At 30.3% G+C, this 20,521-nt stretch overlaps 1 protein-coding gene across 3 annotated transcripts in view; it reads left to right on the top strand.

Annotated features, from left to right (window-relative positions):
* LOC136978878 (G protein-activated inward rectifier potassium channel 3-like) overlaps window positions 1-13,990 on the top strand; it is a 36,105-nt gene extending 22,115 nt beyond the window's left edge. For all 3 annotated transcript variants that reach the window (XM_067274714.1, XM_067274713.1, XM_067274712.1), the window contains exons 3-5: window positions 7,307-7,460; window positions 9,490-9,652; window positions 11,372-13,990. In XM_067274714.1, the coding sequence (XP_067130815.1) occupies window positions 11,403-12,794 (1,392 nt within the window). In that variant the 5' untranslated portion in view covers window positions 7,307-7,460; window positions 9,490-9,652; window positions 11,372-11,402 and the 3' untranslated portion in view covers window positions 12,795-13,990. The remainder of the gene's footprint in view (window positions 1-7,306; window positions 7,461-9,489; window positions 9,653-11,371) is intronic.
* Window positions 13,991-20,521: the final 6,531 nt, after the last annotated feature.

Genomic DNA, 20,521 nt, shown 5'->3' with positions numbered 1-20,521 from the left:
TGATTCTCATTAGGGAGAGTTATCAATCTAAAAAATTTACGATTGTTTACTCTTAAAGATAATCAGTACTTTTTTTAATGGCAAAGAAAATAGCTTAGATATAATAATTGAAACTGTTACGTTGTTACTTTTTTTGTATATTGTAAGATGTTATCAGAAAGTGTTCTACATTCTAACTGGTTAAATAGAACAATAGAGTAAGAATTAGGCTTTTTAGATTATTTTTTAAAATATAAACAATATTTAATTTCAAAAAATTAACGTTCATTACGAATTTTCAATTTTTTTAATACTAACGATTGAGAATTCATTCTAATAAAGCTTACTGTTTGTCTACTAAATGAAGAATTAGCTCATAGTCGATAAGATAATTCCTTTCCAGGCAAAGAGTCGCTCCCATAAGAACTATGACTAATAGTTATGGGAATACCTAGTTGGATACTTATTCTCTTTAAGTATAGATTATCCTGTATCTTGTATAGCTTATATAACAGGTAAGTCGAGAATTTCTCGTATTAATAATATATAAAAACTTCTTACACGCTCTTAATATAATAATTTCTGTCTTCAATTCCAGTAGTGAAACATTTCGTATAATTGCGATTACACGTAATCTACTTATACGAAATGTTTCAAATAATTTTTTTAGATCATCCTTGGATGGTAACTTGAATTTATAGAAGAATCTTGGTCATCTTACACATTATTCTGTTAATTGTAACCGCTAAAAACCTCTAATGTCAACAACAAAAATAATTCGAGATTTACGTTGTTTACATTTAAAATCAAAGCTACATGTTTAAAGTTATACTTAATGATTCGAAGTGTCATTTATATATATATTTATAGCTTTCGTGTTTCATAGAATTTAGATGTTTCGCTAATCCATTGTTCATGATCAGCTTATATAGATTTTCATTCATAAAATAACTAAGATGAAGCTATTTAAATGATTTTCTTGCTTTTATTTCAAAATTTATACGTAAAGAAATCAAATATATCGATATCACGATATGGTATTTTTATATTTGATTATATAGTTCAACATAATTTTGTTTAAAATAACTTCATTTGAACTTAGTACACGTATTAAGATCAATTGAACTTATAACAACGAAATTAGTATAATTGTTCCATAAAAAAATGAATTTAATTGTATATTTTTATAGTATAAAGTAATTAAAAATCTAATAAAGAAGTATTATTTTTTAAAATAATGATTCACAAATTATGTGCGGCATTGAAAGTTGATGTAAGGTTGTTTCTCGAAACAATAACGTGAAAGAATTGTTCATTGTCGCGTTGTGTATGTGTCAGACATATATCTTTAAATGTATTTTTATTATATTGAAAATACTTTTTACAGTTTTTTCCCCCTCTATAAAGCTGAGTTTAATCACAATGTTATCGACTGGAATTTTACTTCGACATTAATAGATTGGAAGCTACATATATTATTACGGATAACATTTTGTACGTTTATAAAATGAATTAGATGAATTATTAGTGTAAACATTACACAAACATCGATATAAGTGTTTGTCGTTTATACGTACAGTTATGTATATATATATATATATATTTAAATTACATAACAAATATGTTTGTTTATTTGTTGCGTGGAATTAAAATATTAACTTTCCATTGCATATAGTTATAACTAAAATCTGTTTTATAAAATAAAACATAAAAATCATCCATAGAATATGGAAAACTTCATTACTACTTTTAAGTACTTTATCTTTGTTGTATTCTGCATCTATTTCGAAATATTTTTTTTCCTAAAATTTGTTGTAAAACATGATTTTCAAAATGTCAACACCCAAAATTCTTCTTTAGAGATTATCTTAGCAAAATTTCAATAACGTAAAAAGTAAACAAATTAGAATTTGTGCCTTTCAGAAGCAAAATTACAGTATATTTATCTTAAAATAGATCGCTCCTTGTGATTTCGACTTCAACAAATATATCACAAGTAAAACCAAACAGACACTGAAAATATTATAACTATTAACTCTTGTATCTTGAGTCAACGAAAATATGTTTATAAATATCATTTACGTCGATTGAATTAAATATATCATCCTCGAACCTATAATTAGCTTATTTATTATATAAAACTCTACAGATTCATTCATCAAAGATAAATTAATTCATCTTTAATCAATGAAAATTCGTTAAAGATAAATCAGTTTATCAATTCAGTTGAAATAAATATAGATTCTTGTTGACAAATATTCATAATTCAATAGTTAAAAATTATGTTTATGACTGCAAATCCACCATCTTTAGCTTCAAGATATAATTAACAGACTTAAACTGAAACCCTAAAAACACGCGATTTGTTCGAAATGCCAAATTTAACATGTTTAATAGTTATATTAAGCCAAGTAAAATAATTTTGGAAGTCCAACTCTTCATCAATTAGCGAGGTTGAGGCCGAAGTTTTAAACGCGAAAACGTGTACGTCGTACGTTCAGCGCCGCTTTCCTGTAAGCCTAGAAGTTTGACAATGGCGTTTGGAACGTCACTGAATCATGCTCGACATTCCAAACGCCATTGTCAAATTTCTAGGCTTACAGGAAAGCAGCGCCAAACGTCCGACGTACAGGTTTTCGCGTTTAAAACTTCGGCCTCAACCTCGCTATTATCGGGTCCCTGATACTCCTGCCATATATAGGATATATTTTTTCTTTTTTACATAAAATTCACGTTCCAAAGGGGTGTCAGACGAATCATAAAGGAGGTAGCCAAACGTAAGAGCACCACAATGATCTTCAAAAGAGCCCCTAACTTATATACTAAGGAATGTCAAAGACAAATTACTCCTCGTCTGGATTAGAAGTGTTTACTCTACTTAAAGGTAAAGGCGGAGAAAATTTCGATTATTTTACATCATTATTATTGTACAAACAAATAAATATAACGATAAAATACTTAAAAAGTACTGAATAAATGATAAGGATATTCAAAGAATGAACGGTTCTGCATCTGAAAGAAAAAAAAAATCAATTTATCCACTTACAAAAGACTAATTTTCATGAAAATTAATGGTACGAGAAACTAATCAGAGGGAAATTTATGGTAATTACACGAGCAATCTTTAGTGAGAAATGAAACAAATAAATAATTTCCTAGAAAATCAACAGGTGATCGACAGAATTCCGTGCTATCCGGAAACAGTGTCGTGTGTTCTGATACATGTATATTACTTGTTTAGGAAAAAATATTTTAAAATGTTTAATTATTTGTTTTGCTTCTTAAAATAAGTTTCAACTTATTTTGTTTTGTTGGATATTAATAACGACAAAACACAAGATTCTCCCACCGACTGTAAGTAATCCTAGAATTTAATTATTTATATTAATGATATTTCGTTTTGTTGTTTTATTTAATGTAGTTTCAATATATATTAATCTATCGGAGATTTCCCTTAATGCAATTTATTTATATTCCGATATTAAAATTGCTGTTTTATCTGTTTATACAGAAACACATTCGCAGAAATGTATTTTAAGAGATAAAACTCTTGAAGTATTTATAAAATTTCTAACGATTTATCTATAAAATTGCAGACGTTAGAGTAATTAAATCTTTATATCAGAGAATAAAGTAAAATTAAATTTATATTATTAATAATTATACTTAGAGTATATATCAGTTTATTACAGTAAAACCTGTGTTAACCAGACTCGCACGATACCGAATATTTTTCCGTTTTGAACAGGTTTTACTGTGCTTTATACATTTGATTCAGTAGTCAAGCACCCATTTTTATCCTGTATTAGACGAGTCTGTTGAATTCAATACATCTGTTCCACATCAGATAGCGCTAACTGTCGGAGGTCTTCTTTCCACTTTGTTTATTTGACTCCCACCTGTTACAGCGAATCCCATGTTGATTTATATATTAAAGTTTGTTATATTTTGTCTGGCCGTTACTATTATTTATAAATTACATAAATACAAGCAAAAAATTAAAAAAATATTTAATTTTCTACGAAACAATTTTTAAATTACACTTAACATCGAGAAGTATTGTTAACGGTAATTTCCATTTGTATCAACGAAATTGGAAGAAGAAATTATTATTTTTTTCAATTGTTTATTTCGAGATATTTTACGTAATAAAAGTTATTATATTAATTGACGTTTTAAATATAACTTACTCACGCCTGCTATAAATAGAATGTGTATTAATTGATACTATAAGCGCGCGTACATGACGTAAGTATTCAATTTTTATCAATGGCGTTGAAGACAGACGACCTCGATCGATCGAATATATCAGTTTTAAACAGCGAGATTCGGTTTGTTTACGTGTTGCTAATTAGCCAGATTAAACAGTGCATCGACTTTACGAAATAGCTTCTAATAATAAATGTCAAGAATGAGTTTTCATTCGAGATAACGGCATTTCAACCGAAAGAATGGTTAACTGTTCAATTACGAAGAGTTGAATTTTTAAATTTATTCTTTAAAACGGGGGATTGATGCTGTTAAATTTTGGTGATTAAAGGCCGAGGGGGTGGAGAGATAGGGGCCACCTGTCGTGTCTTGAGTGGGGTTGGACTTAATGAAGATTCTTCTCGTTATTAGATTAATATATATCATAAAACTCGTCGTCTACCCTGATAATTAAGCTTTCTGCTATTATATAATAATTAATAATATAAGATTTTATTTAAAAACTTATTAACTGATAGAGCCACACAACTTTAACTTTTTTTGGTCGGAAAAGTTACGCAACTCGCTGCTGGATTTATTAACATAATTTATAGTAAGTAGCTTTAGGGATATCAAAATATTTTAGTCACTGCAGAAACACACACATTCTGTTGAAAAGTAAGTTCGCTTTAAGCAAAACGAAAAATTATCATTAAAAAAATTAAAAAGAAAAAAGATAGCCTGAATTCTTATTTCTCGTTTTTATGGTTCCTGCTTGTGATAAGCGTTTACAAAACTGTGAACGACTTTCAGGTAGGATTGAGAATATCTAAAAACACGAGGAAAGAATTCTCTATCTGTATTTATTTTGAATAAAAAATTAGAAATCAAGTAGTTAAACATCCAAAAGAAAAATCTGCGTCAATTTGCAAACAGTTTGATTAAGCATTTTATTTAAATTTAATTATATTTTGCATCAACACAGTATAAGTTAGTGTGATAAATGTTATACTGAGACACTAACTTAAAAGAAATATATGCCATATATAGAAATATTCCTAAGCAAGGGCTTTTTTATCAATTGGAAAAAGTCAACATTTCTATTATGTGTGCACATTGCAAGTGTAAGGTATCTTCTTCCTATTATTATCAACTCGAAACCCATGAACTATTTTAAATATTAGACAATTTAAACATTAAATATTTTAAATTTCTACGTGAACCTTCGAGCGTTATCTCAATTTGATCCACTGTAGTGAACTCTACTGTTATAGATGAGAATGAGAAACTTCATTCATTTTAGATCATTAAAAATTTATACTTAATGAATAATTTTAGAATATTGAATATGTCTTTGAGCTGCTTATCAACGGGCTCTGATCGAGTTCTTTCTGCTTTCGAGTCTAACGATACTTCTGATCTCGAGTGAATTCTATAAATATCCTACATTTTTCTTCTCTGACCGTATTTCCTACGGACAATAACTAAAGATATTAATTTTCCCTAAATATCTTTCATCGTGTTAAATCTTCTTTATTTGTTTCATTGAAAACAATAGGGTCGATGCACTTGGAAATATGTCTTCACCTATTAATTTTCCCTTTTCTTTTTACGCACGAGAGTTCGATCCTCCAGTTTTTTTTATTCAGTATTATGGACTTCTATGAAAACAGTTTTCCATTAAGGAACAAAGAATTTTTTTTCCTTTTGATCCTTCGTTCCTTTCCACGTTTTTACACATTGATCTATTGATAGACGTGACTAAACACTTGTCATTTCTTTGGGCCGCACTTTATTTTTTATTTTTAAAAAATTGTTTTTCCTTAGGGAAAGATGAAGCTCCAACATTGATTGCTGGAGCTTCACCTTTCCCTCTGTTATATATAACAGAAAAGTAAAAATACTTCATTCATTATAGTACCCCTTCACATCGAAACGATACGTCCTGGTTGGCTTAGAGTAATTTGAAATGGCTACGATTCATTTGCATATTTTTCTCATCGATCGCGTTTTTAGAGCTTAAATTATACGTCTTTTTTAAGTTGGAAAATGTAATTATTCGGAATGTAATTTACTATTTTTCATACCTTCCTGAACTTCCTGATCTGTATCACTTTCGGTGTCGTCAGCCTACTCGAAGGAGAATTAATCATTTTAATTTGGGAATTTCATCACATCGAAGCTTGTGGAGTGGCTTGGGTCATTCTTTATATAGTATCTTGTTAATAAGAACCACTTTTATGATGTTTTGGCGCCTCCACTTTGTCTTTTCCACCATGTTGATAAATTTTAACCTTTTTTAGTTTTTTTTTTTCCTAATAATTTTTAACACTTTTCTATCCCAAAATAGATCTTTAATAATGTTAAATTATTTTTGATGAATTACCATTATTTTATACATCATTAGGCAAGCCGGCTGAGAGTTTGAATCGAAGTATTATTCAACTTATTGATAAAACATATTTATTTTTTAAGTTTAATTATAGAAAATAAATTTATTTGTTTATAGCAAGAGTAGATATAGATATATATACTGTGATTGATTATACACAACTCAGAATTCGATATTTTAAAAATAATATTTAGTTTTAAGAATTATCTTAACGTAGAATTGATTTTTTGAAAAGTTGTTTTTATTAAAAGATTTATCAAAACTCAATTATAAAATATTAAAATTATCAATTTTTAAAATTCATATAAGTTCTATTATGTTTGCATAGGGAGAAACAGCATTTCCGTTCTGTTCACTTAGAGAAATTACTTTTTGTTTAGCAGTGATTCCGCTATTTGTCCTTGGCATATTATTTTTGTATTAGCTTCTTCACTAAATCTATTTTTTCCTCTCTTATCAAGTTGTTAATGACTATTTTCTAAGATATGTTTTTTTAATTTTTAAAGTCATTTCATATATCTCTTCAAATTTGTTTCCGTTCTCATTTTACTATGAAATGAGAACGGAAATGCATAATGAAATACAGCTATTTCAGATATATTCGAGTATTTTTTTTTCTGTATCTGTAGTGCTTAATTTGTGGTATTTATACAAATTTTAAGTAGCCTAAATTTTAAAAAATCTATATTAATAATTAGTATAATTATTATCGAGAAGTAAATTTTATATAAATAATTTAATTTACAGGTGAATTACGGTTTTTTTGAAGCTATTTCGTACGAAGAATCGTCGTTTACATAATAAAAGTCGAGCCTATGGAAATTAAAATCGTAATATATATTTATATTAAACATAATAAACTAAGACAATTTACAGTTTCCGAATAATAAATGCAAAGCAGGTATGTAAATTTGAGCATTTTTAAATCGCTAAATAGAGTAAATCCACTTTCTTAAAATTAAAATTTTAAATCTCAATGAATTATAACTAAACAGCTTCGTTTTAATTTAAAATTTCTACAAAAAAAGTTACTTTTTTATGCATTTTATTCATGCGAATGTGAATAATACGCATAAGAAAGTGACTGCAATTCATTTTAACTACGAGTATTCCATTAAACTTTGGCAGATCCGTAGTTCTTAATCAAATGCATCGCAATTTATATGATTTAATTGTAAAAATAGGCCAAACTAAGTAAATAAAATCAGTTTAACTCTTAATCCAAAACATAAAAGGTAATTTTTATAAGTACAGTATCAAACATTGGCTTAAATAAGTAACAGGTTCAGTAATATTTTTAAAAATTTAATTATTAGACAAATGATTTATTTGTGATCGATACTAATTATTCTAACATCGTCAAGTGATTTCAGGATATTGCACTTTATTCAATTAATTCCCTTTAATTCATTATTACAGCTCAAGCTCCGATTAATCAAAAATATTTTATTAGAGAGAGGCAGAGGTCATTCACCCCATTTACTACGAATTTAATGGATTATAAAACGCTATAAATATTCTTAAAATTTTTATTTGATTAACTTAAAGGATTAAACAGATTTTATCTGCTTACTTTCGCTCTATATTTAGCAGTTAATTGAATTCATTCTAATTTACATGACTGGAGATTAGAATTTGTTTATCTTTCCATAAATTAATTTAACCGAAGTTCAAAAATTTTAAACAGATTCTTGGTTACGTAATAAGCATTATTTGACAATCAGATTAACTGTAACAGCCTACGAATGAATACAAAGCCATTTCACTTTCGAAAAAAAAAAACATTTTATTTTTTCTTATTTGCATGTTTCACATCATCTGATGCTTAAAAGTTCAGTGAACGAATTTATATACGTAATTATCCTTTTCAAATGAATTTAAAAGCGTATTGATATGTTGTTTATAGGCAAAAATTATTATAATACTAAAAGTTAAGCTAACATTTTACAAACTTAATTCATGTTCCAAATACAAAAATTATTTTTCTAATACTTATAAAAGTATGAAGGCATAACGAAGTTTATTAAAATCAATTAATTATTACACATTTGACACCTCACACGTTAATTTTACATTATGAGATATTTTCTTTGTGATTTCCTACGATTCTTTCCTCCTAAAATTGCATGAGACCCTAGCAACAACATGACCTCCACACTTGTTTGTTACTGTATATCCTCTTTTACTTTACAAGAAAACTTTTTATGCTTTATAATCTTTGTTGTTTTTAATTTTATCTATAAAATTGATAAAGAAATAGAAGGGGGAAATGCTTGTACTACTCCACAGATAACGATAATTATTCAATATTTAATTATTTATTTATGAGCCAAACTTTTCAGCTATTCAGTCAAAATTAACTTTATAAAATTAAAGCATTTTCTGTTAATATAACTGTATTGGCATTGAAAAGTTGTCCCCGGCCTGTCTTATAAGAATATTTCTATTGTGATTTGGGCTTTAAAATATGCATAAATTTATATTATCGTTTTCCTCTAATTGTATTTAATTTAAATTTCCTGTATTGAAAATCGAAGAATTATAAGATTAAGATCAAATTTGCATGCAAATGTTTACCAAGTTTCACAATTTGTTTGACAAAAAACAAACAAACAAACAATAGAACGGACACATCGAAAATTATTCGATTTTTAAGCACAAATTTTAAAAAGAAATGAAATTTCTATCGTCAACCTTAATGCATATATTAAATTCTATTAATATAAAAACCAGTTTTACATAATTAAAGCCGCTGTAGGATATGTATTAACATTCTTTTAACCTTTAATATTATTCTTCAGTGTTTATCGATAACCCTTCGGAAGATATATATTATGTACATATTTAATTATATAAATATACAATAAACGTTTCGAATATTTTAAAAATACTAGAAAGAGTCAAGGTTAATCATCATTTTTCCACGTTAGAAACACTTCCTGTTGTCATAATCACGTGCTCAGTTCGTCGTCCTATTGGCTGTAGAGGATAGCCGAATGTGATGCAATTCGTCCTTGTGTATGTTTTATGAACAGGGAGAAGTGTATCGAATCGGCCAGAACAGCTGATCGCTAACTACACCGCACTCCACAGGTGAGTCTCTTATAAATCTTATTGACTAATTGTAATTTAGTTACAACAGTGTGTCTGCACTGGTGTATTTCATTTAAAAGGAAACTCACAATCGTATGACGCGGATGTTTTTCCTTTCCGTAGAACGAATGCTTAAAAATATATTAAAACTTTTCTTTGTTTCCTTCCCAAATAGTGCCATATATGCACTACAAGGGGACAGTTTATGAATGAAAGGTGCATTTAAAATGCAGGATTGTTTTGTTTAGACGAATTTTTTGGGGGAATTTTTCCCACATTCTTTTGTTTTGTATTTGGAAAAGCTTCGATTCGACAAGAAACATTACACTTGGCGATAAGCTATGAAGAAGCTCGTTTGACCTCTAGGGTTATCTACTAAATTTACAGCCTTACTGAGTTTTGTATAGAGAAAAAGCGTTAGGGATACACAAAATAGAATCGGATGTTCAAAAAAAAAAAAAATCCATTTTTATTTCTATAAAATCACGCCTGTTTTTCGTTTTGCTCAATCGCCTTACTCGTTTACGTATGTACAACTTAAGGCATGACATTTAAAATAATTAATTCATAGATCAGATATGCTGACAAGCTTCTATTTAATTGTGCCGCATTTACTTTCATTTCGAAAATTCGTTAAAAATTTGAAATGCGAAAGATTTGTTGCGCCATCTGTTGATTAAAAATCGCATTATTTGTTTTTTTTATTGTTACTTTGATAGCCGAATTTGTAAGATCGGTTTATCTTACAAGCATTCCGGTTTATACAAAACGGATGGATGGTTAATTTATTTCATGGCAGATTCTATAAAATAATCTAAACGATGCAAAACATTTTCAACACGATAACGTGCAATAGATCTAAATAAAATTGTGCTTACACAATATTAATTTTGGACAAAAGAATTTAATATATAGCGTAACAGATTTTGAGTTTGTTAAGTGGATTTAGTTAAAATAAAGGCGTTGCTTAAATCATCAAAATATCGAAATACAGTAATACAAATGCTAAGCTAATGACTGTAATATATTGCGAAAAATTAACCTAAAAAACAGAATACATGAAAAATACACTTTTGATAAATTGCTTTTAAATTGAACTTTTATGTTATTTAATTACTTCGAAAGTATGAAAACAAAAAAAAAAAAAATTGTTCCACACATACAAAAAATCTGTTATATTTAATTTATTTGGACATTTCAGTTGAGTCTAGTTTTTCTGTTATTCTTTTAACCCCGTTTTATAACAATTGGACAAAGAATTTTCAATACTTACATACTTACTTTCGAAGTTTTGGAGTGGCATTTATCAATATTTGATGGGAAAATGCCATTTATCCTCTTTTCAAAAGGGTATAAACTTTACGAAGATTTCGTAAAAGACCGTTAACACGAGAAATACGAATTGGAACGTCTGAAAATACTTTAATTTAATTCGACAATCCTGTTGATACGTAATAAAACATTTTGAAAGGTAAATGACATTGCATTTAGGATAACTTCATTTTATAACACCAGTTACAGTGTTCTGTAGTGTTTATTTTTATGGATAATTGTGAACTCTTCATTAACTGAAAGCATCGCAGAGCAATGCTTCGGTGCTATTTGGCCTTACAAAAATTATAAAAGAATGAAAACTGGATAAGTGAAGATTAGAATTTAATTTAAAAAGGGGGATTGTATCATTTGTAAAATTACTTAAAAGATGTTTCTTTTCTCCAGGCTGTAATGTGAAGCGATTAGAGATTTCTGTATGGGACCAGCAATGAAGTATCTGGAAATGGATAACAGCACTGCTTGGCAGGAACTGTTGCCCAACAATAATTACATGGGACGAGAAAACGAAGGGGACACATCCCCGACCATTACGTCTACGGAAAGTGGGACCATAACCAAAAACTCTACCTTTAACCATAATTTATCGCTGAGTGGTTACTCGAAATGCGCGGAAGATAATTTAACCCCAATTTTTAACAAATATCGACATTCCAGAATCATCCCGGGCCGATTAAGGAAGAGGGTGGTATTGAAAAATGGTGTCGTTAATTTATCAAAAGAAAGAGTATCGAAGAGGGGGCAAAGATATCTTCAGGACATATTTACGACTATGGTGGATATCAAATGGAGATGGAATCTGTTAGTGTTTGCGCTCGGATTTATTCTCAGTTGGCTGGGATTTGCTGTGATCTGGTGGCTTATAGCCATGGCCCACGGGGATTTCGATCACATCAACGAAGATTCGTGGACCCCTTGTGTAATGAATCTGCGCAGTTTCACTTCGGCATTCCTATTTTCTATCGAGAGTCAACACACCATAGGTTACGGTTTTCGATACACTACGGAAGAATGCCCGGAAGGTATTTTTATCATGTGCATGCAGTCGGTAACGGGGGTCATGATTCAATGTTTGATGGCAGGTATTGTTTTCGCCAAACTCTCCAGACCCAAGAAAAGATCGCAGACTTTAATGTTCAGTAGAAATGCAACCGTCTGTCTCAGAGACGGTAAGTTGTGTTTGATGTTTCGTGTAGGTGACATGAGGAAGTCTCATATTATCAGTGCTCAAATCAGCGCTCAATTAATTCGCCGAAAATTGACATTAGAGGGAGAAGTTCTCCCTTATTATCACACGCCATTGGACGTGCGATTCGACGACGGAGGTGATAGCGTTTTCCTCATTTGGCCCGCCACTATAGTTCACGTCATAGACGATACTAGTCCATTCTACGAAATGAGTGCCGAAGATATATTAAAGGACAGTTACGAGTTAGTGGTGATACTCGAAGGTACCATCGAATCGACGGGCCAATCCATTCAAGCCAGATCCTCCTACATTCCAAACGAAATACTTTGGGGTCATAGATTCGAACAGGTAGTCCGTTTCAGAAGGGAGACGGGAGAATATTTAGTAGATTATAGCAAGTTTAACACTACCTACGAAGTAGAAACGCCATTGTGTAGTGCTAAAGACTATTATTCGTACACGAGATTGCTAACTGTGTCTTCCAGAGCCACCAGTTTTGTGGAACATCCTCAAGAAAGGATCAGTCTCAGCTCCTTAAGAAGAAGTGTATCTGCGGTAGAGAAACATTCCTCAAATCCTCACTTTCAACAAATAGAAGAATCTCTGAATAGGAAACAATAAAGAAGAATATAAATTAAGCCATTTTTAAAAATTGCGAGCATTTCAATAAGAAATTAAGGAACATTTCATACGCAAACTACTTACACGAATATAAATAATTTGCGACTACTGTTTTATAGAGGAACAGATAAGTACAATCTGTGAAAAATTATCCACAATTAGCTATCTGATAAACGTCTAATTGGACTTTAAGGTTCACAATAAACATGATACACTAGAGATTTCCGATTATAGAATGTTACCCTTTCTAATGATCCTTTAAAAAAAAGTCATTAAATGCTGTAATTGAAGAAGGGCAACGTTTTTTATATTCACTCGAAGTAATATTCTACGAATTAGTGAATCAAAAGATTTAATTATATTGACTGTCTGCTTGTTATATGTGATGATAATGTATATATTTTTTAATTTTCAAGAATATTTTACAATTTGACTATTTATAAATATTTATAACACTATCAAATTTGTTAATTATAATTAAGAAAAATTGTCAAAAATCTTCATAAAAATGCTTAAGAATTGATTTTATAGCAGCTGAATGGAATGTTGTATAGAAAAATCTGTATTTTAAGTGTTGTAACATATCAAGATACATATACATGCGCATGTTTTTAGGAATAATTCAGAAACAATATTGATATGTTGCTTCAATTAATCTTTTAAAGAAGAAATTTTCACTTTTAAATGGGTTTCTTTTTGTAAATATACTCTTATATCACGCCTAATTGCTCAATTAGGAATGTCTGGATGGAACCTGGAATTTTGGGCTTAATTTATACCGATTTATTCAAATTTTAGTTGTTTTTAACCCAAAAAAATAGGTAATTAAAATTCAAAATTTATGAAGTAGATCAAGAAAAATGGATTCAGTTCTTGTTTCTTGTAAAAAAAAAATTTTTTTTCCTCCATCCAAAGTCAACTGACAGGTCTGTCACTAAACAATATATTCAGTAGCAGAATGTAGTTTGGTTTTATATTTAAAATTTTTGAATGGCAGGTTTCATCACTCGAAGAATTTCAATTAAACATTGCTAATATCTTAATAAAAACAACGAGATATTTTTTTGCTATTAAAATCATTCCAGTTTATATTTATCCAAAGATTTTCATTCAATGTACCTTTATAAATATTGTATATAATGTGTAAGAATCGATGATATACATGATATATTTTATAATAAAATTATTTTATATCAGTCCTGTTTATTTTTTACTAAACTACAACACACGTTTTTTTTTTTTAAAAAATTAAAAGTGTACAAATGACACCAACTATCTTGAACGAAGATTTCGAAATTATGCATCTAAACTTGGATAAATCAGAACTTTTTTTCAACCAGAGGATCGCGATCGCTTCGAATTTACAGGATGTTTGTAATTAAAAGTAGGGTTATTAAATTAATTAAAATATTATTTAAAATATTTACAAAGCACCTTCCTGTTGAGGTTTTCACCTTACGCTATTAAACTTTGTAATTAACGAATTTCAAAGAGAGTGAGTGATCATTATACTCAAGAAAGTGAAATTCACGAAAGATAAAATGAGTAGAAGTGAGATAGAAAACATTTTATTCAAGAGATAGGCCTATATAACATTCTGAAATAATTTTTAAATGAAACTAAACCAGTTATTATGTTATCTCATGTTAATTGGAATTAAGCCAAAACGAATTTTATTGTTTTTAAAATATTCGTGACAACGATATCACTCGTTAGCATGTTAACTAGCTACAGAATAGCCTAGTTATTATTCCATATATTTAAAAATATTCAAGATTTTCGACGAATTTCGTACCAGTAAGTAGCAGCACAGAGAATACTTTTGTTGCAGACAAAAAAATATATTAAAGATCATCAATTCTGAGCAGAAAAATTCTATAGAAAGGCAAAATATAATCTCCAAGAAAATGCTACACGTTAATTAAATGGATATTGAAGAATGTCGTATCATCTGTTTACAGTCTGTTACGCCCTGTTTTATAATATGTACGTATTTCTAATAAAACTTTTCAATCGAATCATCATTATTCATCAAGAAAATGCTACACTAAATTGTTACAGGAGAGTTATCTACAATAAAAAAACGAATAATAGGGAAATTTATGACAAAACTAAAGAAGGATGCTATTATTAATTAATGGATCAAAAATTCAGCTTCTGTTTTCGGAGAAAGAATCAAGTATAAACTATGCGTAAAACAGAAAAAAAAACCTCCTTATTTATATAAATGCTTCCTAATCTGAATGAAATCATAAATTTAAATAATAGTTTCAACGTTTGTGGTAAATTTTATGTTATAAAATTAATGCTGCAAGGTAGAAGTAACTTTCCATTAATTTAGTCTTATCGGTAGATTTGCATAATTAATGAAGAAATAAAGCGATAGAAAATAATTGGCAGATTTTTTCGTCAGCACTCAACTTTAAAAAAAAAATCCTTCAGCACTTATTAGATTATAAGTGGAGTAACCATTGATAGGGGGTGAGATTTTAAACATAATTGCTTAGGAGAAAACGAAAAATAATTTTCTAAGAAGAAATTATTATATTTAATAAATTTGTAAGAAGGAATACGAGATTTTGAAGGTTATGGTGATGGAAAAGTGATTCGGATTTAATAAAATAAACTGAAGCAGGATCTCAGGAGTAAGATTAGAACCGGACATCTCGCCTCTCAGATTTAAAAGTTATAAGTTTAGAGATCATCTCGCCCCGTAAAACCATAAAAATATATGAATAAAATCGACAAAACAGATAAAAAATCTGGTTTATTTAATATCAGTTTCCTTTAATTTTTACATAAACGGGCCCCAAAATTTTGTTTTGTGTCAAGGCCCGAATCAAATGACTCTTCAGGCCCGCTCTTGTTCTAAGATTGTAAGAAAAAATTAAACAAATTTAAAATGTCTGCTGGAAACTAGGGGAAGTTTGGAGCTGAAACAACGAAAAATATATTCGAAATATATCTTACAAAGTTAACACTATAAACGAGAATTTTTAAAGAAAGAAAAATTATTTTGAAACACTTTTATCTTTTGAAAAATTCAATTTTTAAACAATTAAATTTAAAAAAATTATTAATTATACCAAACGATCTGTCAGATTTTTATCGGGTTATTTAATGCTAATTAATTAGTCATAAATACTTAGCTAATGTTAACTTAATAAGTAATATACTAAAAAAAATAGGCATAATTCTTATTTACTCATAATTTTAAAATGATTTCAGTAACCAATAATGACCGCCAGTGGATAAAAACCACTTGACGTTGGCACTTAACACTTAGTCGTGGATTCTCACCTCAGCAACGGGCTGGCCACGTGAGTTTTCACGGTTTTATTCACGTGTCTATAGGGGTCGGTAATCTACAGAAAGTCATTATTTATGATTATTAAATTTCCATCCTTCCCGGATACGTCAGGTTCCGTCCCTTACCCAACCTCCTAGTTACAGACCTGACCGAACCCGCAAAAAATGCAATATGAATGCTTTATAGAAAGCTCATTCAATAGATAAAGGTTAATTGTTTTATTTAAATTAAAATTCCGGAGTTTATGAAAATACTGTATCAAAACCCCATTCCAGTTAACCGGTTTGATTTAACATGTTAATCCCTAGACTAAAGAAAATGTATTCGCGTTATCCTGGTTCGAGTTAACCAGGTTCCACTGCATATTCATATTTACCTAAAATTGCCGATATATTCTTAAATTAATATTGTAAATAAAATATTAATTATATAATAGTGACAAAAAAATTCTTAAACGTTTTTATGATTCAAATTTTGCACCTCATTCGTATTCGCACCTTTAATTTCTGAATGATTAATCGTTCGATCGATAAACGTGTTTAAACACGCACGAAATTAGCAAAGAAATTGTTTAACAACTAGTAGCCCGGGACACCCCCTAGTGGGCGTTCTAGCAGCATTACAAATTCCTACGAGGCACGTTTGATGCACTTAATATATGAAAGTTTTATGCGCTTAATTTTTAAAAGTGATGCACTTAATATATATAAATGTATACAATTCTTCATCTTAAAAACTAAACTTAAAAAATCAATACATAAAGAGCAAACAGTATTTCTATATTAGAAAGTGAAGATATTATTTATTCAAAATAGTTCAAATAAATAGAATTAATATATAATTTTCAAAACTCCGTTTTTTCGTTATTCGCCCCTAGTGCACGTTACAGGCATTCCGTGACAATAATAAATTCCTATTACAAATATACTAAATTATTTATATTGTTATTGGCCAAATTAATAATTTATTTGTCTGCCCTTGTTAGTTAATAATTTATATTGTTAATTTAAATGTTTGAAATATGACACACGATAGAGGCGCCTCTAGTGCCCGTTTTTGGCATAACGTGACGCGGACGGACAGGCACGCGTTCAATGGGTTATATATATAGATATATAAGAATAGATACCAGTGACATAGGCCGATACGTATGAAACGGAGTAAACCATTGATTTACTTAGTTTACTATCTACAAGCACACTTGATTTTTTTCATACTGTATGTTTCGAGGTTCTGGTATCCTATTCGGAAGTGTTCCAGGATCTCGCTTAAAGCATTCATATTGTATTTTTAGTTATTTGGTTTCGCTAATTAGCCGATACCCATCTAGAGAATGAAGTCGAATGGGCTAAAATTAAAACCCCACTTACTTTATCTAGAAGTATATGACACGAAAGCATTTCTAGATAAATAAGAAAATGGAACATTTTCTTTATCTTCTAAAGTATAAACCACTTTCTGGTGAAAAAATCTGTAGATTAAGGTGCATAAAAGTTATCTGCCCTTAACATTTTCGATAAGATTATTTGCTCTTTTAGGTGTATAAAAACTTTAAGCGGATTACGTGATCGCATAGCCAGTTAAGCGATGTAATTATTTGTGGCTATCGAGAAATGATGACTGACCTACTAGCATTGTTGTTACGCGAAGAAAACTCGTCCGTCTATTGGCCTGACCAAATATTTCTAAAGTATTCGTATTTGTTTATATCGTTACTTTAAAAGAATAAATATTAATAATACAGGATGTGCACAAGAGGCGGCAAACCAGGACCCCCACTACGGGATTACCTAAGTGGACATCTGTGATAGATTGGTCGTGCAGCAGCCGAAGACTTCTGCACACGACCTCATAGTGTGGGGATTCGTCAAGGGTAATGTTTACGTTCCGCCACTTCCAACGATACTGACAGAAACACCACCGTCAAGAACGTCACTAGATTGGCCGAAATGGGAGTAACACCTGGACGTCTGCCGTGTCGCACACGGAGCGCATATCGAATGCATTTAAAGTCAGTACGATTGGTTTTATTCGATATGCCAAGGTAAGAATGCCTCTCGGGCGATTTTTGTGGGAAACTGGCCCTTATTTCGGTGTTACTGATGTAAAAAAAAAACCCGAAAAACCCCACGCGATCGGCCCGTTGGCCAGGTGCGAACCCAAGATCAGTGGTAGAAATCTGGCAATCCTAAACAACACTGTCGAATGTTATTTAGCGGGAAAAATTTTCCTTGTTTCAATCACGCCTTTCGATTTTTAAAAAACAAAGCGTTTCATACATTTAAATAAATTTTAAAAGAAAATTTCCTTTACAATAATAAAAGAATTTAACGAATGAGGCCAAAAAAATTATTTTCGTACAAATTCTTCAAATCTAAAATGTTAAATACCTATCAGACATATATCTAATACACGTTAGTATCTATCTGCGATCAAATTCAACGAAATATAAAGAAATTTGGACAATTCAAACTAAATAAACCAGCAACGAGTTGCTCAACTTTCCCGGCAACATTTAAAATTTTGGTGGCGCCATCTATTATATTAAAAAACATATTTTTAACTGTTATAAAATGGCAAAAAGCTTAATTTTCAGGGAAGGGATGGGTTCTATAAAAAAAATTGTAAATGCTAATAACGCATAAAATCGTCATTAAGTCCGACCCACGCGAACCGCACTATCTCCCCACCCCCTCGACCTTTAACCACGAAAATTTAATAGCATCGATCCCTCTAGTAAACAAACTTCCATGCAAAATTTCAGAAATTTTCGACAAAAAGAACAGGAGTTATTAAGCTTCAAACAAGGTGAACAAAATCACAAACTATCATCCATACATACAGAAATTACCCTCGAATTTTTGTGCATTTCTCGACGTTTCAAGGTGTCCCGAGTCCAAAAATGCAAAAATCTGTGTGTGTGTAGGGGGGGGTCATTTTTTGCCGGATCGCCATACTTTTCCTCTATTATAACAGCCGGAAAAGTAAAAATTAGAGACGTAGGACGCGGTTAATAGCTGAATGATAGGAATAAATACCAAACGGATCTCTTCCAACCAGTGCCGTAACTAGGGTAATGCCAGCGGTGCTCAGGCACAGGGCGTACCCTGGGGGGACGGCGCAGAAATGACCTGGGCCAAGTTTTGGGGCGTAGTTATAGATGCTCGCACAGGGTGCATAAAAGGCTAGTTACGGCGCTGCTTCTAACTATACTAGGACACGGCCTTCATTTTTATATCTAATTGATAAATTAAAAATGAAGATTCGACGATATTTAAAATCAGGACAGATATCTTTTTCCATTTCCTTTCCTACTCGGAATTCCCCCCCCCTTGGTTTCCGATTTTGTCATTCTAACGGAATTTCCGAGTATTGCATTCTTTCCTGTCTTTTCCACGTTAATTTCATTTTCCGGTCTTATTGTTGTTACCAAATTTCACTAATAAAAAGTATTACGAGAAAGAATTTTTGTTAGAAATAATGGTAAAAAATGAAAATGACTACACCTAATGCAAACTTTACCTCTGTCGCCACATCTTTGCTCTGGAAATTTCAAATCCATGAAGATATAGGATGAGGAATTGTCATCCTGTTTAATATTTCTAACCTAACAATTATTAATAACCTGTATTTAGGATAGGCCTATTAATACACAGATACCCTATTTGTTAAAGGAAAGCAACAGTTTATCCTGTATGTGTTAGGTGCAAGAATTTATCTTTTATGGAATGAAAACATTTAATAAAAGACAAATTCTTTCACAATAATTTGTTCATAAATTTATATATAACTGGGGAACTAATAAGCGTCAAACGTCATCATTCGGTATGCTTACAGTGACCATATTTTCTGGGGGAAAATAAAGGACATATCGAAGAAAATAAAAAAATAACTTATAAAATTCTTAAGTTTATAACATTTATTACGAAAATAGTAGCATACAACATTGCATACATTAAAATTTTAAACAATCTTAATTATTACACATACACACACATTGTAAAAATTTAAACAACATTAATTTTGATACTTTTCAGTAGAATTAATTTTTTTCAATAGCACCGGTTCATACTAGACTCTTAACAACCTTTATGTCACCAGTAAAATATTTAATTATAAACAAACGTTTTCGACCGTAAAACTTCCGGTCTTCATCAGGTTAAAAGTTCTGAGATTCGAATAACCGTTGTATTGTGTAACCAGGAACACAACGGTGATTCGAATCTCAGAACTTTTAAAAAACTTTTTTTTTAAACTTTGCGTCGACTTTACAAAATAAAGGACAAAATGCCTATTTTAGAGGACAGAGCAGTGAAATAAAGGACTGTCCTCTTAAATAAAGGACGTATGGTAACTGTAGGTATGCTGGCTTCACACGCTGAAATCATCAAATTACACGTGTGTATCTTAAGTTTTG

This window comes from Centruroides vittatus, unplaced genomic scaffold, assembly GCF_030686945.1.
Source record: "Centruroides vittatus isolate TY-2023 unplaced genomic scaffold, ASM3068694v2 contig_559, whole genome shotgun sequence".
NCBI lineage: Eukaryota > Metazoa > Arthropoda > Arachnida > Scorpiones > Buthidae > Centruroides > Centruroides vittatus.
This window is presented reverse-complemented; position numbering and strand designations above follow the sequence as displayed.